The sequence below is a fragment of the Vidua macroura genome, chromosome 2 (assembly GCF_024509145.1).
Source record: "Vidua macroura isolate BioBank_ID:100142 chromosome 2, ASM2450914v1, whole genome shotgun sequence".
In the NCBI taxonomy this organism is placed as follows: Eukaryota; Metazoa; Chordata; class Aves; order Passeriformes; family Viduidae; genus Vidua; species Vidua macroura.
In genome coordinates, this window is record NC_071572.1 from 5,048,809 (window position 1) to 5,074,912 (window position 26,104).

A 26,104-nucleotide genomic window follows, 5' to 3' on the forward strand; every position below is an offset into this window, starting at 1 on the left:
CCCTAGGAAATCCTGAGTTACTGTGTGAGATGATTCCTTTTCTGCCTTGTAAAGCTGTGAACCCAAGAGGAAGGCAATCCAAATGGAATTGGAGAAAAGTAAAAAGCAGGGAAAGGCAACAAGGAGAGCATTAGGAAGACCAGCTGTGTATAACTTCTCATGACAGAATTGTCATTCCTGGCCCAGTTTTGTTCAGGATTGTGCTCACAGGATCTTGTTTCACGTTCCCTGAGACTCTGCTCTGTGTTTGTCTCTAGTGCAGCCAAAATCTGGAGCAGTTCTTGCTCCAGGAGCCCTTGGGCAATCAGGTCTGCCACATTTCCAAGTATTTTTTTGGAATAGTAGAGGGGATTGGCAGAGCAGGCCATGAGGTTTCCCATGTCTGAGGGCAAATCAGGGCTGTTGGTGAAAGTCCCAAGGGAATCCCACATGGAAATTGTCTGTACATGTGGATTCAGGTGAACTATGCATTCTCTTTTCCAGTCTCACAGGTAGATTGTACAGGGTTGATTGCTCTTTTTTTTTACCATCTAATGTTTTTAAATCAATGGTATTTTACATTTTAAATGCTCTTGAACAGGAATTGAAGGCAGCTTTTCTAGTCTGTGTTCTCTCTTCTTTTCCAGTTAATGTTTTTTTTTATCTTCATATGAAGCACTTCTGATAAAGCTTCTGAATGCTTTTGATGGTCTGTGGAACTCCTATTCTTATTTTATTCCTGTGAGACAAAGTGGGCTCACACTATGCTCTGTATTTTTCTTTTTTTCTCTTTCATTTCTTAGAAGTAACTTCTGTCAAATATGAGAGTATTTTAAGTGACTCTCATTGCCTGCTGTTAAAGAGTCCCATTTTCCTTAGATTTTATGTAGTTCAGAGCATTGTTTTTACAGAATATCCAGTTAAGAATTATGGAAATAAATATTTATTTGTTTCAAATACACTTTAACTGGAGAGCATAACTAAAGAGCTCTGCACAGTCTGTTGCTCATATGTCTCAGTGAACTAGTGTGGAAAATTCTGACATGGAATATCTACTTATCATGATGCTTTTAACAAAAAAATTAATATTTTAGGAGCAAATTTCCCCAGTTGCAGAAAAGGAGGAGCATTTGAATCAGTTTTCACAGGTACAGCAGCAGGGTCACTGCTCCAGGCTCACTCTCACTGTGTGAGATGCATTTGACCTCCTGTTTCCCTGGAAACCTTGCTCTGCAGAGCAAAAGGCGTCGTTTCTTCTTCCCTATTCCCATTTCACATCTGGAAATCTGGGAGGAGTTTATCACAGGGCTTCCCCACTTGCCTTGGAACCTTCTCAGATTCAGGTTTGTCTTGTCCTGGGGAGCTTTATGTCATTGAAACTGCCCAAATACTTCACTCCTGAGTGGTCTGCAAGGATTCTAAGCACTTGTGGAAGGGGCTCACACCTTCTGTTCACCTCAGAAGGTGGCCTTAGAAATTAAGAAAATTAATTAGGTAGAAGTTCAAGATGTCCAGATGTAGATGTGGTGATGACAGCTTCTGACTGTAAAGAAAAGTGAGTGCTAATGGAAGGGAGGTTGATGTAGTAAAATAGGGAAAAAATATTTGATCTGTGTTGTACAAGGGATAGAATTTGGCAGCTGTAAAATACTTGCTGTCCTTTTTTGTTCAGTCATTCTGGTAACAACCTGAACAACCTTATGTGCTTTTGCAAATAGAATTTTTTTTTTTTTTTTTTTTTTGAGGCATTAAATGTGCACACTTGCATTTCTCATAAGGCTGTGATAATTTTGGCCGAATGTCCTGGGCAGGTGCAGGCAGCTCTGCTGGCTGATGCTAAAAACTAAATCTCCTTGTGGAAGAATGAGGCCAGTTAAATTTAAGCAGCACTAAAATAAATGCTCAGCACGAGGGAAGGACTTAGGGTTTCTATTAAGATTGAGAGATCACAGTCCCCTCTGTGTGATGTCAGTCTTGGATGAATTTGGTCTCATGTTTATTTGCAGCATGGTCGTGAGCCCAATATTTCCACAGAGTTTGTAGTGGTGAGTAATCTTGATTTCATAGAGCTGTCCAAAACCACAGATGGAGAGTCAGGCACAGAGCCTTGAGCGTGTGGTTCTTTCTCTTTATTCTCTGGTTTCCTGGGCTGTGCTTCATTTGCCTCAATTCATCTTGGCTCTGATTTACCCATCTGAAATTTGTTTCCAAATAAATACTTGAGGACAATAAAGTGCTTCTAAATGCTGGCATTGGAGGCTTAATCTTGACTTTCTGAAGGGCTGTACCTATGACAAATGCAAGTGAGAAGTCAGTGGGTGTTCTTCAGAATTCCTGCACTCCCCTTATGAAAGTTAAAGAGGAGATTTAACTTTTTTCCCCCCTTTGGGAAATGTGATTTAGAGCTGGTTTTATTGCTTCTCATCTTTCCTCCCTGTGCCTTTTTTCCCCCCGTAGTTCCATGATGTTCATACAAACCTTTGTACTCTAAGTACTTCCTTTGTTTCCACTTCATATTCCCAGAAAACTTCCCTCCCTTAAACTCCTGTTGCAAAGTGCTTGTGCTTTTAAAAATTACCAGTCTGCAATTTTTATCTCCTGAAAAGGGGGAAGAAGCCTAAGTATTAAATGTGCAGCCTCTCAGTCTAGTCCTTTTCCCTAGACATTTTCTCCTTGCCATAGTAAATCTTATTTTTTGACAGTCAAATGAAAAAGTCATTCATTTTTCCTCTGCTGAGCTGCTGATTAAAAATGTAGATGACTTGTCTCTAGGTGATGGATTTTCTTCCCTGTGGATTCTTGTAAATCACATTTCTGACAAGAGCCAGATTTTCTGCAAGATAAAAATCTGTTCTATCAGACCCTGGAGGCTCGAGTGTTGTTGGTTTATTTTGAGGAATGCATGTCCAAAACTGCTTGTGCCTCAGCTCTGTACTGAGCTGCAGAATTACCCCAGTTTATCCTCAAAAGTATATTTTCTTCTTAGAAGGATTTGATTGATGAAGGGCAATTTGTGTAAGAAATACTGAAATACATATTCTTGATTTTTTTTGGGGGGGGAAGAAGTACTCAGTGATTGATTTTTGATCTGGATTGTTCAGTGAGGATTTGCATTCTTAGTTGTGGTTGTGAGCTTGAGGAATGGGTTTTCTGGGGCAGAGTTTGTAGGGGTGTTTATTGTTCTTTTTTTTTTTTTTTAATGTGGTGTCCAGTGTGTGATTAGACACTTCAGCATCTCATCCCTGAGGAATGCACAGTGCTTCTTTTGGATTTAGCAATAGGTTTTCCATACCTGACTGCAAACCTGCTTTAGAGCTGTATATTTAATTCAGCAGACAAACCTCAATGTCCCTGATAAATCCTTTTAGACTAAAGATCTCAGAAAGGTGTTTTCCAGTGAATGCAGTGAATTCCAGTGGTGTTTTCCAGTGCATTTTGGTGTGAACTGACAAAGGAATGTACTTGTTAATAAGTAAGGATAAAAAGCAAGTCCATCTGGTGCCTAAAGTGTAGCTTTTTGTCTCATTTTTAATTCTGGAACTTGCTGGACTCCTCATCAATACTCCTGTCCACTCAGTGCATTAATGGGCTAAAAGAATACAGTGTTATAGAATATAAGCTAAAGGGATCAACTTTTCTCTTAAAGGGATTAGGAAGGTGAAAAATCAAGGTTTTCATGAAACAAAACAACTTCTGTAGTTGTTGCTTAAGAGCAAAAACTGAGTTTGCAATGTCAGTAAGCTCAGTAGAGGAAAAAGCAGCTGAAGAGAGGGGCATGACTGTGCTCTAAATTCAGCTTCTTCTGTATAAACCAGTGTGAAATAAGCCTTCAGATCAAATTGTGAGTGCATTTTATGTCCATTGCCATAGGTCTGTGTAAGCACTTGAAAATCTTGAAAAACACAGTCATCAAATTAAAGATGCTCCAGCTGGGGTTATGTATATGTTGCAATGCACAAAAACTTGTTCCAGAGAGATGATTGACAATAATACAATCCTTAAAAAAAAAAAAAAAAAAAAGGAAAAAATATGAAATATGCAGTTTTTCTTTTTTTCAGAGTTCTAAAACCTTCCTGAATGGTGCTTCTCGGTGCAGAATCCAGATGCCACCCTTAAATGCTAAGGAAAATGGCAAATCTCAGGTAAAATATAAAATATTGCTGTAAAATAGCATAGAAGATTTCTTAAGGCTCACGTGAAACATCTGCTGTTTGTCAAGATTATTCCTCTTTTTGTGATGCTGAAATCTGCCCAACTTCACACACAAATGTAACTTCAGAGGAGGGAACTAAGCATTAGCTGCCATAAATAATGCAAACTAAGCTGTGTGAGATGGCAGTGCTAGCTCAATTTGCTGGGTTTTTTTTGTGGTCTTGATACCATTCCATCAAAAATAATGCACTGCAAAATACTTTAAAGGCAGCCCACTTGAAATATTTCAATTATGTACATTGTGACCCGTCCTTGCAGTCTCACTTCTCTCCCTTTTCCTTTCAAAAGCTGTCTGTACTTAACAAGATTATATGTGGGGATGGAGAGTTCTAAATATACACAATGATTCACAAAAGTCTTGCTTAAAACTCATAACCATAAGGGCTGCTATTTCTCACTAGAAAATGAGTTCTGGACTTGCCCATTTTGTGGGCAAAATACCATTTTATCTTGTGATGGACATGAACTGAAAATTTCCATTTGAAATTTCGTGTTTGTATTCAGTACACTTGGCACATTGTATCCTGACAGGATAAGTTTTTTTTTAACTTCTTTCAGAACTTTTCCAGGAAAATAGAAACTTCCTGTTCTCTTTATCCTTTGCCCATAGAATAATAATGAGCATTCACAGGGTGGAATAATTAGTGTTGGTAAAAAAAGCTTTGAAATTTTTGCTAAGGAAACACTTCAATACACCTTAAACCCCCCTCTGTACTGAGTAAATTATTTTAGTTTTGAGCTGCCCAACAACAGTCTTCAGCCCAGAAACATTTGTCAGTGCTATTTCACAGCCAGCTGGAAGGTAAGTGGAGATGTAAAAATATCAGCAGGTGTCCTTAGACAGGATGGAATTTATGGAAGAAATTCTTTAAAATGTGTGGAAGAAAGGGTGGTGAGGCACTGGAACAAGTGGCCCAGAGAAGCTGTGGCTGTCCCATCCCTGGAAGTGTCCAAGGCCAGGCTGGATGGGGCTTGGAGCAACCTGGGATTGTGGAAAGGAGTTGGAATTGGATGATCTTCAAGTCCTTTCCAACCTCAACCAATCTGTGATTCTAAATCATGATGACAGAGCTAAAAAAACACAGAAATCAGCAGACAGAGATTTCCTTTTTAACTCTGCTACTGCCACCTTGTGAAGGGTCTGCCTAGCAAAGGGTGAGGAAAATGTACCCCTGTCCCACTGACTGGTGTCCCTTGGCAGCAGGACAGAGGGACAGCATGGACAATGAGCTGGGGGAATTGCTGGCAATCCTGGGAACATCCCCCCTTCTCTCTCCACCCTGCCAGCTGGGGTATGTTTGTAATACAGCGTCTCAACAAGGTTTAAAAAGAAAAAAAAAAGTCATCAAAGCCCCTTCTTTGTCGCTTTCTGGGCCTTCCTGATTTTCTGCCAGTGACAGAAGAACAAGTTTCTCCTGTCTGAGCCAAGCTGAACATCTTCCCCTGTTCACAGGGGTTGTGGTGCAGTTATTGGGAGCGGATTTTCACAGTCAGCTTTTGAGCCTCCACAAACAGCAGATGTTTTGCATTTATGGGTTGGTCTCCAAGCACACTGGAATGGCAGCTTTTACTGGGTTTTCATTGACCTCTGCAATTACTGTAAAAAGGAAGCAAATACTCAGGATCTGCAGTGATTGAAAGCAGAATGTGTTTTTGGCTGCGTGAGCTGAATACCTCTGTGCCTTCATTGCTGCTTATGTTAGGTTGGCCTCTTAAAAATGACACAAAATTGTGGGATAATGAATCCTTCCCCAGAGATCAAGAATGTGCCATATGCCTAATCATGCTCTGAGACAAGCTGGCAAGGCTGTACAAGTCATCTCTGCCAAGCACAAACTGCTGGGTTTATTTATCCTTCAGCTGTGTGCAGCATAAAAACCCCCAAATCATCGACAAAATTTCCCAGCATGAGTTTAAATAAGTTATATGGACTTTGGTCACCTCTGCTGCAATATTTACCCACTCTTCTGAAACAGGTTGAGAGCTGCTTGTCTGAGAAATGAGCAGCATTGCCTCAGACAGTCCTGGCTGGCTTTGCTGTGCTGATTGTGCAGGAGATACTCAGACACCATCTAGAATCCACTGGGGAGCTTCACTGCTTAAACCCTTCTTTTTTCCCCCCTTTTTCTCCTCTCTCTCTCGTATTTTAAAAAAATTTAATAACTTATAGTTTGAATTGGTGCTGTTAAAATAGTTCAAGTTTTGAAATTGCTCCAGTAATTCAGAAGAGAAATATTTTTTTATGCTGATGGAGTGACTCCTGGGCCATGACATAGGTTTGCAGGGCCATGTCAAAGGTCCCTAGATGTATTTTCTGTCTTCTGGTTAATGCTTTATCACCTGAGCCCAGACACTGGACTCCTCTAAGTCCTGCATCCCATCTAACAATCATGTCTAGAATTTTGGATGCTGCATGGCAGCTTCTAAAACTGTGCTGAGTGTCTGGGCTCAGGTGTCCAGATGGTTCCCTGGTGCCCTCTTCTAAATGATGTTATTTAAAAACCGAATTTATTTAGAATCACTGAATGCAAAATAGCAGAATTGAATTTTTTCAGCACTTATTTTTTTTTCTTCCCCCATCAGCTTAGCAAATATTAATCCAAGTTTTCATCTTGGCAGTAAGCACTGGAAATGGAACAGCCTGCTGTTATATCCTTTCTAGCCTACAGTCAAATACATATTTGAGGCTTAATTCTTCACTGAGGCTTTGTTCAGATGCTGAAGAATTAGGAGAAGGAAGACAGTGTGTAGGATACATAAATAGGGGAAGTGCACAGCTTGGTAAAGCCTCTCAGCAAGCAGCTGAAAGGGAGGATAGCTGCATCCCATCCTTTTTCCAAGCTGGAAAAGAAGTGCTGAGGTCTATTTATACCTGATTTATTTTTTTTTTTTTTCTGTTTACAGCTGTAAGATGTAAAGTTCCAGTTCTATTCTGAGAGTTCACTTCAGTCTGGTAGAGGATTAAAAATAACATAAACCCTCCTGGCTACACTGGGATGGCTTGTTCTTGTGCAGTGGTAGCTTGCTCCACAAGTATTCTTAGCAGCCAGTGGAGTTCTTGGAATAAAATCCTTCCTAGTACTAGAAAATAACTCAGAATTCACAACTTAGGCAATGCTGGTGAACTCCAGGCTTTTTTAATCTGGGGATTGCAATGCTCAAATGGAACAGATTTGAAAAAAAAAAAAAAGTGATTGCTTAACATAAAGCACTCACTGTCCAAAATTCATGTGGAAAGATGGCCTGTACTTAGATCAGTCAGTAAGATGATGTTAGAGAGCCTGAAAAACTGGCTTAGTATTTGTACAAAAAGAAGATAATACATGATTTTATACGGAAATGTATCCGTGTAGAAATTTCTTGTACACAATGTTGTAGGACTCAGCTTTAATTAGACCACATTTATGTGGTGGGGTGAGGGAAGATTGGAAACTGTTTTATTCCATTGAGTGTACTCTTAATATTGCGGGGGTTTTGCAACTTGAAATTGTTGTTCAATAGAACAGAAACTTGGTTCTATTATGGACTGTGTGCCATAAAGACAGATACCACCTGATATTCTGAATATAGTCTCTGCTCTCTCTGTATACTCTGGCTGTCCACACCAAGACATTTTTAAAAGCTGTAACTTTCTGTGACAAATCAGGTATTTGTTTTTAAAATTTATTTTGGAGTTGTTTGATTTCTTGATATGTACTTTCTTTGTTCTCTTTTCTTCTCTCTCTTTTCTGTTGCTGGGGGACGTTGCAGGATCCAGAGCTGCAGCATTTACTCACAGACAGTGAGAACTGCAGCGTGTCACTGAGCTCCACTGGGGAAGGCAGGCATGGGACATCAGCCATCAGCTTCCTTGGGGCCCTGAAGATTCCTGTGAGTGCCTGTGCTGCTCCTCTTCAGAATGAAGTTTTGCCTCAGAATTCATATTTCCATGAAGTTCTAGGTGCAGCAGTAGTGGGTGTTACAAAGTTACGCAGGGGACTTTGGGGTTGATTCATTTGGAGGAAAGGAGGCTGAGAGGGGACCTCACTGCTCCCTGCAGCCTCCTGAGGAGGGAAGGTGGAGGGAGAGATGCTGATCTCTCTCATAATGTTCAAGAGGCATTTGGATAATGACTTGATCAGCATGCTTCAACTTGTGTCAGCCCTGAAGGGGTCTGGCAGTGGGACAGGGTGGTTGCTGTATGTCCCTTCTGACTGAAATAGTTTATTCTGTCCTAAAGTCTGTTCTAAAAGTTGACTGAACCTAATGACATGTAGTTGTTAAGGGTGGAATAGCAAACTGAGTCCATAAGCACTTCTGTGTGTCAGAACTTCCTTCTATGGCTCCCCTTCTTACATTCTTCAGCATTGTTTTAAAAAACGTTAATCTTAAAATCTCTTGTCTGAGAAGTTTCAGGCAGCCCAAACATTTGGACTGCTGGTAAAGGAAAGGCTTCCTCAAGGTCAGAACCTGTCATTTTTGATTTTCCTCTTAACCTGAAGCCTGAATGCAGAAGTAGGATTATTTGCAGATTGATTTGGACCATGTGTAGAATAAAAAAAATTCCTGCACCCAACCACTGTATTCCTGCATCTTCTCATCGTGTTCAGTCTGGTCCTCTACTGTTTTTCCTGTGGCAAAGTGGAAGTACTGGGTGAAAAAGTGCTGCTGCTGCCACCTGGAATCTCTGGAACCCTGTGGGATTTATCCTGTGTGTTGTTGGGAAGGGTCACAGCTGCATTTGGAGTGTGTGTGCTGTTCCTCAGGGGAGCTGCAGCCGTCCATACCAGGGATTTAAGAAACCTGGTTTCAAGCAAGAAGTTATCAGATGGTGAAGAGAATGAAGATGGGTTAATTTGGCAGTTTAGTTGCAGCTCTGTGCAGTAAATGCACTTTTATGTGCTCACCAGGAAAGAGGATGGAGCAAGTTGGAGCTTTAAACAGGTCATTGCTCAGTCTGTGATGTGCTCTTAGCACGTTCTGATCTGAACTGTATCAGACTGGTTTATTGGCTTTTTATGGAGCTGACAATAAGGGAAGAATCCTGAATCCATCTGAAGGAAGGAGATAAAGAGCACAACAAGATGCCAGTTTCTCTGGAACACACTCCAAACCTGCTATAATGCTGTATAACAACTTTATTTAAGGGAAATAAGTGATGCAGGTGCTCCCAAACAGTGTAAAATCCTTCACATTCATTTCTGTGTCCTCTGCTTAGGTTATTCAGTACCATTTTAGTGTTCTCTCTTCAGGCAGTTCAGTACAATTGAAAGGAAGCATCTAAGCAAAATACCACAGTCTGCTCAGAGTGCAAGCTTTGTGCTCTTAGGGGAAGAATGCTTCCTGGAAATTCATGAGAGAAAAAGAAAAGCCTAAATGCTTCCTTGAAACCATTTTCATAATGGTCTGTGAAAACAAATAGCTCTAAGATACTAACTCTGTTTTCATTGTTCTCTCAGGGAGTTGTGGAGTTCTCCCTTTGTCTCCTGTTTGCAAAGCTGGTGAGCTACACTTTCCTCTTCTGGCTTCCCCTCTACATCACAAATGTAGGTGAGTATTACAGGAAGGGGGTACAGAATTATGGCTGCACAGTCTCTGCAAATATGAGCTTGGAATAAATAAGAAAATAAACATTACTGCTTCTGAAAGAGGCTTTCTCTGCTGCAGTAGCAGGGGAGTTGTAAGTCACCAAGCAGGTTTATGAATCCAGTGTTATGAGAGGGCATTTTCAAAACAAACAGAAGTCTCTGGCTTATCTTCAGTAATTCCAGGCATAAATGATGTCTCTTTGGCTCTTGCAAACAAATCAAAAAGTTTTACTTTCTAACAATATTTTTCAAGATTGAAGTGTCCTATTAAAACATATACAAAATAATGTAAATGAGTTTCTTTATCTGTTCAGTACTGATGTTTTTGAATTTTTTTTATACTTTTAGAGTGCAAGATGGACCAACTTTTTAGCAAGGTCTGTTGTGGTATAAGGGGTAATGATTTTAGACTAAAAGAGGGTAGATTTAGATTAGATATAAAAAGGAAATCTTTTGCAATGAGGGTGGTGAAATGCTACAACAGGACAGGCTGCCCATAGAACCTGTGGATGCCCCATCCCTGGGAGTGTTCAGGCTCAGGCTGGATGGAGCTCTGAGCAGCCTGATCTCATTGAAGATGTCCCTGCTCATGGCAGAGGGGTTGGACTGGATGACCTTTGAAGATCCCTTCCAACCCAGACCATTCTGTGATTATAAAAGTGGTAAAATGTCTCTTCCAGTGAGAGTAATTGCATTCAAAAGTCTGTATTGCTGAATACCTACTTTTTGTTCTTACTTCTTTTATACAACGTCACCTTATTGTGGATTATCTAAATAAAGAATTCTGCTGTAAGATGCCTTTGCCCTGGCATTACAAGACTGCTGAGATTTCCATGTTTTATAATCCAGAAATGAAACAAATGTTTTGCTTCTCTCACCAGAGCATCTTGATGCCAAAAGAGCTGGGGACCTTTCTACACTGTTTGATGTGGGTGGGATCTTTGGTAAGTTTTAATGTTATTTCACTCCTGATCACACCAGCTCAGGAAAGGCTCTGGTGTACACAGCTTACATATTTTAGAGTTCATATTCATTATTTCTACTGAAGAAGAGTAGCAGTAAAGGTACTGAACTCAGAGTTGTGCTGAAATGTGAAAATCTAGTAAAATACCTTCACAGCCACTGCTGCTGTCCAGTACAGATCAGAATAGACAAATTATGGAATCTTTTATCTCCATCAGCTCTGGCCCATGAATCTTGGTCACCACTCATCAAAATACTTCCTTTTGTCAGTCTAACTTAAGAGAACTGTCTCTGTTTGTTCAGGGGTGTGGGTTTCCTGGGCACAAAGGTTAATGGCCACAGGTGTTTTGGTTTGTTTTTTTCTTGATGCCTTATATAACTGTGTGTGATAAAATTGGGAGTTCATAATAATAAGGACGAGGCTATTCCTTTCTAATTTTCAAGGTGACCACTGAATAAAATTTCATGCCAGTGCAGACAGTTTAGTTCATTTCCCTGGTTGCAGTGGCACATGGGCAGAGAACCAAGTTTTTTATTGAATGTGAGGAATTAAGAGACCAGAGCTCCAGCAATAGGGCCATGTGGCACCTGGTAAAAGGCTTTTTGCCTTGGATATTTGGAATAAATAATGAGGAGGAACAAGTGTCTGCTTCTGTTGTCTTCAGGTCAAAACTGGTTGGGTTCATGAGGATGTTGCTGTGTGAATTGTGTAACTATGCAGTAAAATCCATTGGGTTCAGTTGCATTAAATTAAATGCAGTGTGTGTTTTCTGCAAAGCACACACTGAATGTTTTCCTCACACCTGTGTGTTCTTTCAGGTGGGATCTTGGCAGGTCTGATTTCAGACAGGCTGGAGAAGAGGGCATCAACCTGCGGGATGATGTTGCTGCTTGCAGCTCCCACAGTAAGAGCCTGCCCCTCTCCCACAGCTGTGACACCATTCCCTGGACACTTGTGCAGGCAGCATCTCCCAGCCTGCATGTACAGAGTCCAGGCCAGATTAAAAACTGGCATGAAAAGATGAGCAAGTACAGAGATTGGGGCTAAACAAGCTAACAAGCTTGTTTAATAAACAAGTCTAATGTGTTTTTTTTTGTTACAGAATATATGGAAAGTTTCACTCTCTTTTAAAAGTTGATGTTCAGTTGTTAGCCAGAATTTTAGCTGCTCAAAGGCTAAAATTTCTGAGAAGTAACTGTTGGAAGACCAGCAGATGAACATGAGAGAGACATTTTTATTTGATTTTTTTCATGAGCTGTATTCTGTGCTGTGTTGAAGCTGCAGTTGAAGAGTTTAAAATTGAGCGGTCTCATAACACAGCCCTTCTGGAAGGACATAGAGGAATGGGATCCTACCCCTTATCTCCCTTCTGTGTCCAATCAAACAGTCATTCTACTGTGGCCTGAAAGGGTTTAGTAAAACCTGGAACTTTCATGTAATAGCAGCTGAGATATCTTGTACTTAACATGGGGCAAATGGGGAACCAGGATTAGTCCATATGTTGGCATTCTCAGTGCTTATTTATTCTCTTTACAGCTATACATGTTCTCTGCAGTCAGTAAAATGGGCCTTGAGGCTACTGTAGGTGAGTATTTTTAAATTATTCTGCCTAGCTTTCCATGAACTTTGCATTTATGACCTTTGATGCGCTTTCCTTTTTTTTTCCTTTGTTTTTCTATTTTATCTTTTCCTTAGAGGAGGAAGTATGGAATCAAATTCTTTAAATCTGGTCTTTCAGGCTTTTTACAGGTTGAAGTGGAAAGGTAGGAGATGAGTAAAGAGTGGCAAAGAGCAGATCCAGTTAATATCATTAGTCTTGCTGGAGCTTGTTGTGTCAGCACAGGCTTTTTTAATATCCCTTGTGCCAAATGTCAGAGATGCTCAAATATTGCCTGTAGCACTTCTGACAGCAGCATTAACTTTACTTGAATAGGCAGAATTCACCTGTGGCTTTCTGTGTGTGACCTCAAACCAGAAATGGAAACAGGAGTGCTGGCAGTGCCTGAAGGCCTCCTTCACTTTTAGGGTCCCCTGCTGCTGTACAAGGAGAGAAGGGACTTGTGGGTGTATCTTGTGAGCAACCCCTGCCCTCATGGTCAGTTTGGTCAAATGTTCCCCTTTCTGTGACCTCCCAGGATCAGTAAAGACCCTGGGAAGTGCTTTTTGTCTCAGCCCCATCTTCTGGTATGTTTGAGAATTCACATCACGGAGTGAGCATCGAAAAGAGAGGAATGGATGTTGGTTTTCTTCCTTTCCCAATTCTGTATTGGGTCAGGGGAGCCAAGGAAGGATTAAACCACTTGGGAGTCATGGGCTGTGATGTCTCCTGTTGTTATGGTGAACAGTTTCTCATGCAACTCACATTTCCCTTTTTTATTTTAACTTGGAACAGTGATGCTGCTTATCAGTGGTGCCCTGGTGAATGGCCCTTATGCCCTGATCACCACTGCTGTCTCTGCTGACTTGGTGAGTTTGGCTTTCCCTGTGACATTTGGCCTCCAGAGAGAGCCCTTTGACTTCTGCAGGTCACCAGGGAAGGGGCTGCATTGCCCCAGAGCAGAGGAGTAAGGAGCAGGAAAAAAGCAGTGCTGAACTCGGCCACTGAGATTTGTTTTAGAATTTGTGTTTTAGTATGAGTGAGTGCCATGCTTGTGAGAGGCTTCTAAATTATTCTTGACCACTCACAAGACTGGGTGACAGCCCAGATTGAATCTGAAGGTTGCATGCAAAGCCAGGCCTCTGTACAAGTGCCTTGTCCCCATTTATATTTTGCATTTTTAAATGATTGGAGGAGCTGTACCTGTGTGAGACATGAGCTGGTAATTTAATTCCCATCAGAAAGTTATATCTGGCACAGACCTTAGCACAAGTAAAGGTATGTGAAAATAAAAAGTCCAGGTACTTAAGCTGCCAGCACTTCCAGCAGGATCAGGTCAGCCGAGTCACAAATGCCATGTGAAAAATCAGCATTGCTCAGGAGGGAGACTTGGGAAGTTTGTTTTGTAATGTGTTGGTTCTTTAGGGCACCAAGCAAGAGACAAAAGTCCTCTTACTGTCTTAAATGCAGGAATGTTTGAAATACAGGACAAGAAGCAGGGTAGAAATCTCCAAACATCCTCTGGAGCCCTGTCCTTGGCCTGGAGGTTGGCAAGACCAAGGTGACCACCAGGCAATGCCCATTTCATCCTTGGCCTTGGCACTGCAAGGTGCTTGAGGCATCTCCCCAGCACAGATCCCATGTGGAGAGGTGGCAGAGGGATGGTGCTGGCAGAGGGATGGTGCTGGCAGAGGGATGGTGCTGGCAGGGCTCTTTCAGAGCTCAGCTCAGGCTGGGTCTCAGCCATCTCTGTCCCTCCAGGGTACCCATAAAAGCCTGAAAGGGAACGCCAGGGCCTTGTCCACAGTGACGGCGATCATCGACGGCACGGGATCTGTGGGTAAGCCAAGGCCACCTGCCCCAGCTCTAACAGGTTAAAACAAAGCATTTTCCAAAAAAATGGGCTCTTCAGGTCTCATTTTGCCAGGACTCAGAACAGTTTTGGAAATGGGGAATAGCACAAACGTCACCTGAAACCTCCAGTGGTCCCGTACCTGAGGGTGGGAGGAAGGGGAGGGGGGGATCACTGTGATGCTAAAAGTTTTAGTTTTCATATTTTCCAGATTCTGTACTGCATTAGTATAGAACTCTGAACTTCATATAAAGTGTTAACAAGTTATCCTCACAGTTTAGTCAGACAGAACAATCCTTTTCCAGCCCAGAACCAGGGACACTGTTACAGCTTCAGGCCCAAAAAGCTGTAAACAACAGCAAATTGAAGAGAGCAATCTGGGAGGGTGGGGCTGCATAACCTGAAGCTGCAATTGGACAATTAACCCCAATATGGAAATGGACCAAAACTTCTATAAAAGTGTGAAAACTTCTGACCATCTTGGGTGTAGCTTTTTGGCCAGGCTCTTGTACTGCCCAAGGTGTATCCTTTTAATGCCTTTTTAATAAATCCCTGCTTTATTCCTTTAACATTGTCCAGCCTCTGTTCCAGGTAGCCTCTCTAGGCACCAGTTGATTCTGGGCACAGACAGCAAGAGGAGATGGCACTGGGCTGTCCTGGGGTCAGGGATATTTTATTTATGCCCTCCATGTAGAAGGGAAAATGGAGTAAAATTCAGCTTAATATAGGATGAGCATTTTGTTGAGCCAAAGGCAGATGTTTATCACACATCTGAGTCTTCCAGCTTCCCATCTGTACCAGTAATGTTTTGCACTTACTGGGACTTTTTAATCCATCAGGTAATCCTGAGTTAACTAGGTGGAAAAATGGATACTCTGATTCAGAGTAACTCCATTTCAGTACAGTGAATCTTACATTGCACAGTTCTGACAGTATGCAATATAAAATACCAAAATATAATGCCAGTATTATGTTTTAGGTGCAGCTTTGGGGCCTCTCCTGGCTGGCCTTATTTCCCCTTCTGGTTGGAACAACGTGTTTTACATGCTCATGGTGGCAGATGCATGTGCCTTGCTAGTAAGTCTAAAAATTTAGATGATGTGTATTTCCTCTGTGCTAAACTATCCCAAAATGCAAATTGTCCTTTTGCCATTTCAATATTCTGTGTTGTGTTGGACTTCCAGTGGTGTAGGAGATTTTCAGTCTAACAGCAAATGTGCTTGTTTTGAAATTCTCATCTAATTTTAATCAAATGTGCAGATCAGTTCTGATGAACTTCAATTCCTGAGCAAATACCCAGCTGTTGATTGCTGGCTGAGCAGCTTAGAGCAGGCATAATTGCAAGTAAACCTTCACATTTAGACCTAGAAATTGCCTCAGACTCCACTCACAGAAGGATCACTTTTTAAAGCCAGTTTATCAAAGCCATAAAAAATGTTTTCCTACATTGCTGTATCACCAAAATCACCCTGATAATGAAGCTGTTGAAAGTTAATACATTGCATTTTCCAGATGGGCCCTGAAACAGCTGTACTGAGTTAGATGAAGAAGTAGCAATCCTGGCTTTTGACAGTAACCAGGAGCAGATGTTTGGGGAAAGAAGAGCACACAGGTGGTGGCTTGGTCCTAAGCACTGAGCTCTGGGCTCCTGCAGAGGAGCTGAGAGTGTCAGACCATTCCCTTCCTGACACTAGAAAATCAGAAAGCCTTTGAGTTACAACTGAGGCTTTTTTTTTTTTCTAAATTCAATTTAAACACCAACTTTAAAAGTAATTTTTTCATGTTTAGGAGTAATTGTCTGGAAATGAAATAAATTAGATAAGTTAATAGCTGAAGTGTGTTGCCACTGGTAGTGAGCAGCTTCTTTCAATATTTGGTATTTCATGCTGAAGAGTGAGGCTTGGGAGGTTGTCATATTTTTCCTAGATAAAGTTCTCATTGTTTTTCTCTTACAGTTATTGATTGAAATTTTAAAAAGCCACATTTCTTTGAGGAATCATTTAAAATACCTTTGCAAAGCTCTGGTTTTGAGAGGTTTGACTCTGCAGTTGCAGTAAATCCTCTTTTGCATAACTGTTCTGCTTTTCCTGGTTGTTGCAGTGCAGCATATGGATACCTGGGTTCAAATGTTATTTCTCCAAGGATACCTGGAGGGAGCTTTATCCTCTTATGTGGCATTCAGTTCTGTCATTCTTGGCTGCTTCTGTGCCTCTGAAAATGTTTAACTTCTCAAAACATTCATACTTACAGCAGTGAACAAACTTATATATATAATTGTGAGATTCTGAGGACAACATAACCTGAAATGGTGAGGGAACCCTGAAAGCTCCAATTGAGTCTTTAATATACGTGAGAACCATCAAATTGTATTTGTAAAATCACTTTCCTGCTGCTATCTCAATAACCCTTTTAAAGTGCACTTGAAATCCCTGATGCTGCACAGACAAGCAGATGTGACTGTCTGTGCTCACCTTGACTAATTGTGGGATTAAAGCTTTTCACACACAGTTGTTTTTGCAAATAGCAGCTAAAATACTTCCATGCTCCAAAATTTCTTTTTGACACTTGTTCTTGAAGCCTCGGGGTCCCTCTGCTGGTTTCTTTACACATTTGTTGGTAAAGTAAAAACAGAAAACCGTTGTGGTTTTTATGAAGAAATTGATCTCTCAGATACAAAAAGGAAATTATTTTCCTCTTGCCTGCTTATTGTGGAAGCTCCTCTACCAAACATTACTGAGCATCTGTAAATCTTAATTTTTTTTTAAAACAAGTTCAGCATTACAGGGTAATGTTTCAAATGAGAAAGTCTTCAAATAACAATGAATAATTCTGCTTCTTGTTTACCTGGATGATACTAAAGGAGATTTTGTGATTGTTTTTGCAGCTCTTACTCCGTCTTATCCAGAAGGAACTTCAGTGTCATGCAGATCACACCCTGTAAGTGTTTTCTATGGCTGCTGCTCTTTAATAACACCTTGAAAACACATTTCTAAGCCTTCCATATATAGCCACAAATGATCATTAAGGGTGGAAAAGACCTCCAAGATCAATTCCAGCCTTTTTTCCCAATGTAGACTGGACATGTTAAGGTTTGTGTAGATCCATTTCTGTCTGGTTTAATTCTGCTTCAAAAGAGTAACCTCAGTTTGATGTTTTCAAACCATGGAGATTTTCCTTTAGAATATCTTCTTTTAAAAAATATCTGAAAATACACCTCTGTCACAGTCTCTTGTTTGTGGGATTTTTTTTTCCCAAATATTTAATCCTCCATGGGTTTCATTGTGCAGGTGGGGAATTGCCTGCCCTGTGTTTAATAATAGTTTAAAATGTAACTTTTTCCAAAAGTTGTTCTTAATGAAAAGGGTGACTCTGAATTTACGGTATTTTGAATTGAGGAAAAAAAAAAATCCACTGAATCCGTACACAAAATCTAAATTGAGCCCCTTGATTGTAGAATTTTGGAGAAGTAAAATGGAGAGAATAGAAAAATGCACAGCAGGGGCTGGACCATCCTGCCTTTTGGTGTCTGCTCTGCCCCACACCTCAGCCTTTCCTGCCTGGTTGCTTTTCTCCCCCAGGTTCAAAGAGCACTGAGCTACCAGAGCTGGGATGAGGAGTGTGCCAGTGGATGGAGCTGCTCCCTGAAAACTCCATGGACACCTTATTCTGTACTTAAAGAGTCTCTGTGTGTGAAGAGCCTTGCAGCTTTCCTGGGAGCAGTGTGAGACACGGTAGATCCCTGAAGCTCTGATTTTTGCACATGATTAAGTACCTCAGGATGGCCACTGTTCATCAGAGAAGAGATGGGGACTTGGGGAAGGTTTCAGCAGCACGCCTCAACTGAGCCAAAGAGGAATACCAAGTGCCTTTTTTATTTCTTTTGATAGGATGTTTTTAATTGAAACCATGAACTCTGTATTTGCCAACAATCAAGGCAAAGCTAGAGCAGGAGGAAGTTGAAATTGTAACAGCCTGTGAGTGACTGTCCCAGGGTCAGTGAGCAATGTGTCTCTTATGTCATCTCGTGTACACTGAGAGCATCACTTTATAGAGGACAATATCAGCTGGTTGTTAAGATGTGCTGCTATTAGGATTTGAAGCTGCTCAGACAATAATCACCTGGCTGTATTATTAGTTTTTAGCTTTAGTGCTACTTCCCAAGGACAGCAGCCAGCCTTTTGGTAGGTTATAAAAAAGAATTTACTCTTGCTGTGTACTGCAGTTAGCAGTTTTTACAGATCCTCTGGATGAATGCTAGTCCTCCATTAGGATTATGCAAAAAAAAAAAAAAAAAAAAAAAAAAAAAAAAAAAAAAAAAAAAAATAGTCCTAAGCAACAAAAAGCAGTTTATGAGTCAGAATTTCCAGTGAGGGCTCTAATGATTTTTCAGGGCATTGTAAATTGGTTGTGCAAACATCATGGAATTGTGCTGCTCTGCCAGGCTGGGCTGACATGAGAGGGGTTTCTTTGGGGTGGCAGAGAGCTGTGAGCTGTCCCGTGTTCAGCACCACAGGACTGAGCAGGGGGAGCTGCTTTGGTGCACAGGGGCACCAAACTGTTGGGTTCCAGTGCTGGTGTGTGCACGTGGAAGTCATTGTCAGATCTGAGCCTTCTTATCCAGAAATCTCTCTCAAGTGGCTCTGGGTTTCAGATTTGGAGCCAGAATATCGAAGAAAAATTACCTGTGTGGGTGGTAGTTTGGAAGAGAACATTTGAGTACCTAGTGCTACCCAGAAAATAGATGGTTTAATATCTTCAGAACATATCATTTCTTTGTACAGCTGTCTGCTTTGCAAACAGAATGTTTCTGTGATTTTATTTTTTTTTAAGCTCTACAAAGTGAAAAGAAATCTTTTTTTGTATGGGGTGTTTATACTTAGATCACAAAGGTTAGGTAATTTAAACTGTGTGTTATCCTTAACTGTATTTATTAAAGCTCTAGGCCTTTGTCTTGCTCTATGCTCTTAAGTTTTGTGAGACAGTGCAAGAGTCTTTACACTTGATTAGCAAAACACTTTAAAAGCCCTGCAAAATATTCAGGAATGTCCCATCAGCTGCTGCTAACACTTAATTTCCAGGGCTGTTTTGTACCTCCTCAGTCTTTGAGTTGCTTCACTGGTTTGATCCAGCACAGTGCTTCATGCTTGACCTGAGCAAGGTCAGAATGGGCTCATTTTTAGCTGCTTTGCTGAGCAGAGGTGCAGGGATGACCCCACAGGGACTTAGGGAAGGTGCCAGGTCCTTGCAGGGAGCTCTAGGAGGATCCTGTGCTTGCCCTTACCTGGGTGGAAGGTTGACCTCACACATTTTGAGTAAACCAGGGGAGATTCTCAACAGCTGAACTCAAAAATCTGTGCTGTGCTTGGGTTGTGGTTAAATGTGGCAGAATTGTGCAGCAATGTTACTTGAAAGGATTTCCATCCTCCTGGAGTGGGAAACTGCTCCTGGAATGTCAAACTGCTCCTCTGTCCTCCAGGCTGAACCTGGGGCACTGCTGAAACAGCCTCTGATGGGGCAAAAATAACATTGCAACCCCAAAACAGCTGTCCTGGCACAACTTCAGTGCCTGTGTGGGGAGGGAGAGATGGATGGAGGACCACTTCAGCTGGGGATCCCAGTCCCTTCCCCAAAAATATGTGTAGAGCTTTATACTACTTTACTGAAACAGTTCAAGCTCTGCTGTGCTCAGATTTTGAGAAGCTGTGCCCTGTGGGCTGAAGTCTGATGTTAAAAAGCTTTTGGTTGTGTTTCTGAAGATATTTAAGTGTGTTTTGGGTTTTACTTGTTGGGGCTGCTGCTGCTGTTATTTATTTATTTATTTGAATAGCTTTTGCACTGCAGTGACTCGTTTTTGGGGTAATGACAGATTACATTTCAGTTCCTCCAAGCTACAAATTTGTTGGACAAAAAGATTTGTTTTTCTATTTTAGAAAACCCTAAAGGTCCCCCAGATAGTGAATAAACTGTGTTTTGTTAGTATCAGGTGTTACATTTGGAAATGAGCAAGACTGACAAAATTTTGTATGTAAAAATGTGAGTGACCAGTAGGTACAGCCAAATTTAAATGTGACTGCAGGGTTGGTTTGTTGGGTTTTTTTAAATGCTGATTATTGTGAATTTTATCCATTCACCTTCCTGTGTTGAATAAAAATAGATTCTGTTCTAAACAGAGAAGTGTTGAGTACTTTATCTTTTACCATCTCCATGAAGAAATGCTCCATTTATTGGCTGGAAGGACAGGCAGATGACTTTTAAGGTGATTTTCTTTATTGTCTGCTTTGCTTGCTTTTCAGTGTTTATGGAATTGACATGGAAAAGCTTCATCCTTTCTCTCTAGCACTGATCATCTCCAACATTTATTGTCTTGATTCTGTTAAAATGCTTGGGGAGTTTTCTGTGCCTCTGCCTGACATACAATGTCCAAACCACAGATGCACTGGGGAAAAACTGATTGGAAAGGAAAACAACTTCTGGTTACAGAAATTCTGATCCAAATGTGCCCGAGGTGCCTCCTAGGAAAAGGCAAATGATAGCTGGGGTGCCTTATGAAAGAAGGGAGACTCAAATCCCAGTTTCAGTTCTGCCTGATGGGGAGCGGGAGCTTCCCTTGTGAAAATCTTCATCAGAGCCCTGGCTGTCGCTGGACACACTGCAGGGGGGGTTTGTCTCTGTGTGTAGGAAGGGTTTATAGGGTGGGAAGAAGGTAAAGAAGTAGCAGGGACAGCAGTGTTGTGTTCATAATTTGCTTTGAGACTCCTTTTGCCTCTTAAGTTCTACAAACCCACTCCGTGCACCAAGACTTAATCCTAGTGTTTTGCTAGTAAGGAAAATTCCAGAAGGGATTCTGCCATTCCTTTAAGGAGATTTTTGCATGTGCTTCTGGCATAACATCCTTAGAATAACAGTGGGAATCCTCCACATGTGCTGTGCCAATGCTCTGCTGCCTCAGACTCTGGCTGAACTCGTGTTTAGGCTCGGGTTCTTTGGTTGCTGCTGGAAGGTTTCTGCAGCAACTGATGCCTGGGGTGGTTTGTGCTGCTCAGGATTAGGCAGGTGCAAGATGGTGTAAATTAAATCAGAGGGTGTTTAGAGCTGTTGGATGCCAATGGATTTCGTACAGAATTAATTTGGGGAAGACTGATCACAATTCCATCAAATGACATGGCCCAGGATTGGCAATGGTGGCCTTCTCTGGTCTGAACTAAATTTATGGCCTGTGTATTATGTAAATGTTAGATTAGATTGTGTCATGGTTTGTCCCAACCTCTGACAGGATGTTCTGATTGCTGACCTACGCCTTTCTCACCTTGGAGCGAGGCTGGCTGGGTTTTGTTTTGCTCTCTGCTGAGCCAGCCAGGGGCTGGTGGGGACATGTCCTGCCCTGCTGTCACAGCCTGCAGGGCCTGGTGGGGACATGTCCTGCCCTGCTGTCACAGCCTGCAGGGCCTGGTGGGGACATGTCCTGCCCTGCTGTCACAGCCTGCAGGGACTACAGACACTCCTGGGGGTTGTGTCTGCTGCTCTGGGGACCTTGAACTGCATTTGCTGCCATGCTGAGTTAAAAATGTGGCTGTCATCCTTATGGCTGGGAGAGGGAAGAGGAGGGTTTAACTGCTCAGTGACCTTAAGTGCTGGGTTATGTCTCACTGCCCAAGAGGTTAATAAACTGGGTTGTTATAAAGTGTTAGTTGTTTCCTCCTTTGTCTCCCTTCTTTTGGTTATTTTCCAGTTTGGAATAAGGAGATAATTAGTTGATGCTTGGGGTGGTTGTTTGTTTGTTTGTTTGTTTGTTTGTTTTTTCCTCTGCAATTCCTTTATCTACCAGTTCCCCTTTGGCTGCAGTGAAACACTGACTGCTCTGTAAACTGGGAATACAAGAGCCAAACTTTCTTCAGCATATTTCAGGATCCTGTTCAACTCCTGCATCAGGAGATCAGCTACAAAAATGTGTGCCAAGTCTCTTGATGCTGTACTTAATGTTGAGGATTTTAAGGATGTTTTCTTCACCTCATGATGATACTGGAGTAGGATTTCTCTCCCTCCTTCTCTTACAAAGCAGCTGACAAATACCCACATTTCCACAATATTCCCTTTGGTCCAGTTGTTTGTTTCAGCAGAGGACACTAAACCAACTTCACAAGTGCTGCCATGTAGGAATGAACTTTGGAATGCTGTTACAAGGCTGGGGTTATTCTCAGTTTATCTGGTACCTAAACCCTGAACAGGTGGTCTGAATTTCATGGGTTATTCAAAACCAGCAGCTGCTTCCAGCCTTGGGGCCAGAACTGGAAGCAGCCGCCTGAGTTCGTATGTTGAAACAAAGTCATCAATAATGTCTCAGTTCTCCCCTTCTCCTCCCTGTGATGTGGAGGGTGGTTGGTGTGGGCAGCCCCTCACAGCTGAATGACACAGGCAAAACCTTTGGAAGGGGTGAGTTCCCTCTGAATCTTCCACCAACCACGCTGCTGTTATTTCTGCTGCCAGGACAGAGTATTATATTTGAGTCTGAGTCACCCGATTTCACCACAGGCCACACGAGGCTTCAGCTTAGTAAGTACAGCAGGTTCTGAATTTTATTCTTAAATTGCTCAAATCATCTGATTAGAAGCAGCTGAATGTTGTGTCCTTCTGTGGCAGAATCTGCAGGTTTAGTTTTATACCAAGAGGTGACAATGGGATTCAATTTAGTCATTGCTGTTAAAAGTCTTTATAAATCTTGCTCCCCCTCTCCCTCTAGCTGCAGCTTTTCAGTTACTTGAAAGAAAGACAGTGTGGTAAAAAAGAACAAAAGAGGTAAAAAAAAAAATCTCAAAAGCATACCCTTTCTTCCAAATTCTGCACACTTGCTTGGCACCAAGGGAGATCCACTCTCACAGCTGGTTTGTGTGTCTGCCTGTAAATCTGCGCAGTTGCTGAAAGCAGAGAAAAATAGAAACCTTTGGGTTTCCTTGCTCTGATTTTCACAGTGGCAGTTCTCAAAATAGATGTCCCCAGCCCAAGAAGGCAGAGCCAGGGTGACTGACAAATCTGGGGTGCAGGCAGAGAAGCCCAAGGATGTTTGGTTTAGGACAGATACCTGTGTTACAGCTAAATTAGATAGATTAAATTCCTATACCAATCTCTGTCAGGCATAGCATGAAGCTCTAAACTTACCCCAGGTGTCAGGAAATAATCTTCTGAGGAGGGTGAAATCCATCAGCAGCAAAGCACCTAGAAATGGAGCTGGAATGGATGAAATCCCGTGAACATCTGAAGCAGAACTAACACATTCATTTCTCAGAACAATTTTCACTGTCATTTGAGATGAGACCTCCTGGTAGCAAGGTTGCAGATGATGTAAGCCTTACAGTAACAGGGAAAACAAAGCTCCCCTGTTTGCCTGCTTGAAATCCTCTAATGAAATAATGCATCTGTCAAAGCAGCATCTAAATGTCATTCCTCTGTGTCATCAAAAGGGAAATGTTATTCCAAAATGCAGACTGGTTCCCATACACAGGGTTTTTTCAGGCTCCCCAGACCCATAAAAGCAGTCAAAAGGTATGATTAGCAGCTCTGGTACATTCACCTCATGCATCTCTGTAAACATCAGGAGCTGCCTTCTGCATTGTTTTTGCTGTCTCTGTTTTTCAAGCACAATTGGAATTGTCCACTTAAATGGGTTCTGCTTGGAACAGCAGCAAAAAACATCCCCATGAAAAACTGCCTTGCTGGTCTTATTTTTGAGGGGAAAAAAAAAAAAAAAAGGATGTAGTGCTGGGTGCCTTCCATGCAAGTTTAGTATTCTGTGGCGTAAGTCTGTTTTCAAGCAAGTTTTCCCAAGCAATTACTTTGTGAATTACAGTTTGATTCACCCAGAGTCAAATCCTGGGTTGTTTTGGAGCAGCCTTTGCTGGGCTCTGCCTGTGCAGATATCTGAGCTGCCTTGCAGCAGCTCCTGCTTGTGCTGGCGGCTGGACTGGGATGCTAAGGGTGAGATGCTTTCAGAAAATGGTCCTGACTGATGGGTTTTTTGTCTCGGCAGGATTTGATCGAGTTGAAACCTCCTCAGCTTTGGAGGGAGAGGCAGAGCTGGTTTCTGAAGCCAGTAGGCTCCCAAGGGATCATAAAGTGGATGCACCCAGGGAGCAGCAGAGGCAGCACTGGGGAGAAACTGGATCCCAAAGACATGAGGAGAGTGTGGGGCTCCTCTTGGGTAGCGCTGGGATATCTTGATCTCGTTGGAGGTTTGTGTATCCTTGCAGAGGACTCGGTAGGAATTCCTAAAATTAATATTCAGCAATGCTAATGGCGATGTTTGTTGCAAGGCGATCGTGTAACACGCTGGCAATATTTAATTAATGGAGCCACCACCAGGCTCAGTGTGTGTGTGTCTGTTTGAGGGGGAAGGAAGCCTGTTCATGGTGCAGGTTATGCCTTCAAGCTTTGCAGAGACTCTCCCAGCCATGGCTGTGCTCACAGACCAGCACACAACCCAGGCACTCCACTGAACAGCAGCTCCTCTTCTCCAAACACAACCCCAGCCTCAGCCACTCACCCTGGGAATGTGCTGTGCTCGGGTGGGGGGAGGGAAGAGCAGTGTGGAGAAATAAAACAGACCAAAAGCAGCATTTTAGTAAGAGAAACAAAGTGGTGTGTTGCCTTTGGCTTTCTCCCTAGCGCCAGCATCAGGCACACACTCCAAAGGAAGCAGGGCTTGGGTTCCTCTGCAGGAATCCTTCTTGGCTGCTGAGTGATTGATTCTGGCTCTGAGGCTTTGCTGCTGCCCCAGGGCACAATTCCTTGGGCAGAGGGAGGCAGAGAGCTGGTGGTTCTGCTGGCACAAGGGCTGGATGGCAAACTGAAGGGAGATTGCACCCCTTGGATGAAGTGGGGCAGGGGAAGAGCGTGGAGCCCCTTCCTCCCTGGCAGGTGAAGACAGCCAGGCAGAGAGTGGGGAGCAGAGCACTGCCCAGAGGAGATGATGGTGATGATGAAACAGCAGCAGTGGAAAACAAATGAGCAAAAGTGCAGGGAAAAGGTGTGGGGTTGGAGAAAAGAGCTGGGCACAATGCTGTGCCCCTTTTAGTGGAGGGCTCCTGGGTTTTCACTTTATTTCTGTGTGTTTATTTCTGTACGTCCTTGATCTCAGTTCCTTGATCTCAGTTTCTTGTTCCTGATCTCAGTTTCTTGTCTGAAAATCTCCTTCCTGCCTACTGGAATCTTCTAGGCAGGGGCTAAGGTCCAAGCAGAGGAAAGCCTTCACATCCAGTGTCCAGGTTGTGGGAAAGCAGCTGAAGGTGAAAGGATAGGATTTAGGGGAAAAGAAAATTAATTTGTGTGAATCCAGTCAAATCCATTCAAAGATGAAGGAAAAGGAGAAAGAAGATGATGAAGGACCAGGAAGGAGTCATGGCTTCAGCTGTGTTGTGACTGGAGAGGGTCCAGCCTCTAACAAAGCCCCTCTGAAAGAAGCTTCTCACTAAAAGGTTTGCCTGGGGCCACCTCTAAGAAAAGGAGGGTGCCTGAGGGAAGGGGAGGCATGGGCTGAAACCCAGCACTGGGTGAAAATCTGGGCTGTGTCCAGTTAAATGGAGGCTGGAGAAAGCGGAGCGAAAAGTAATCCAAAAATAAAATAGAATTCAAGTTCTGTATGAGGCACTCCTTCCCCCCAGAAGCTACTTCCCTTTCATTTTCTGCATTACTTCAGCGCTGCCCTCTCTCCTGACCACACCATTAATCCATGATGTTTACTGTTTCCTCAGGAAATTGGATTGTCTTATTGCATGAAAATCTCAGTTCAATTTCCCTCAGCGAGAGTTTCTGGCTCTCAAAATTCTAGAGGGAATTTTATGTACCTGACATGGATGAACAGTCAGGTTCAGTGAAGAGAAGACAACCAAAAAGAAGAGCCACAAGCGTGTTATTTGAAGGCAGACTAGTAATGATTTGTCATC

At 42.3% G+C, this 26,104-nt stretch overlaps 1 protein-coding gene across 6 annotated transcripts in view; it reads left to right on the forward strand.

Moving 5' to 3' along the window:
• The window catches only part of SLC37A1 (solute carrier family 37 member 1), a 35,570-nt gene extending 15,225 nt beyond the window's left edge, over positions 1–20,345 (forward strand). For all 6 annotated transcript variants that reach the window (XM_053971274.1, XM_053971276.1, XM_053971271.1 and 3 more), the window contains 11 exons: positions 4,038–4,121; positions 7,942–8,061; positions 9,630–9,720; positions 10,640–10,702; positions 11,541–11,626; positions 12,259–12,307; positions 13,115–13,188; positions 14,081–14,159; positions 15,151–15,248; positions 17,056–17,108; positions 17,750–20,345. In XM_053971274.1, the coding sequence (XP_053827249.1) occupies positions 4,038–4,121; positions 7,942–8,061; positions 9,630–9,720; positions 10,640–10,702; positions 11,541–11,626; positions 12,259–12,307; positions 13,115–13,188; positions 14,081–14,159; positions 15,151–15,248; positions 17,056–17,108; positions 17,750–17,765 (813 nt within the window). In that variant the 3' untranslated portion in view covers positions 17,766–20,345. The remainder of the gene's footprint in view (positions 1–4,037; positions 4,122–7,941; positions 8,062–9,629; positions 9,721–10,639; positions 10,703–11,540; positions 11,627–12,258; positions 12,308–13,114; positions 13,189–14,080; positions 14,160–15,150; positions 15,249–17,055; positions 17,109–17,749) is intronic.
• The last annotated feature ends 5,759 nt before the right edge of the window (positions 20,346–26,104 follow it).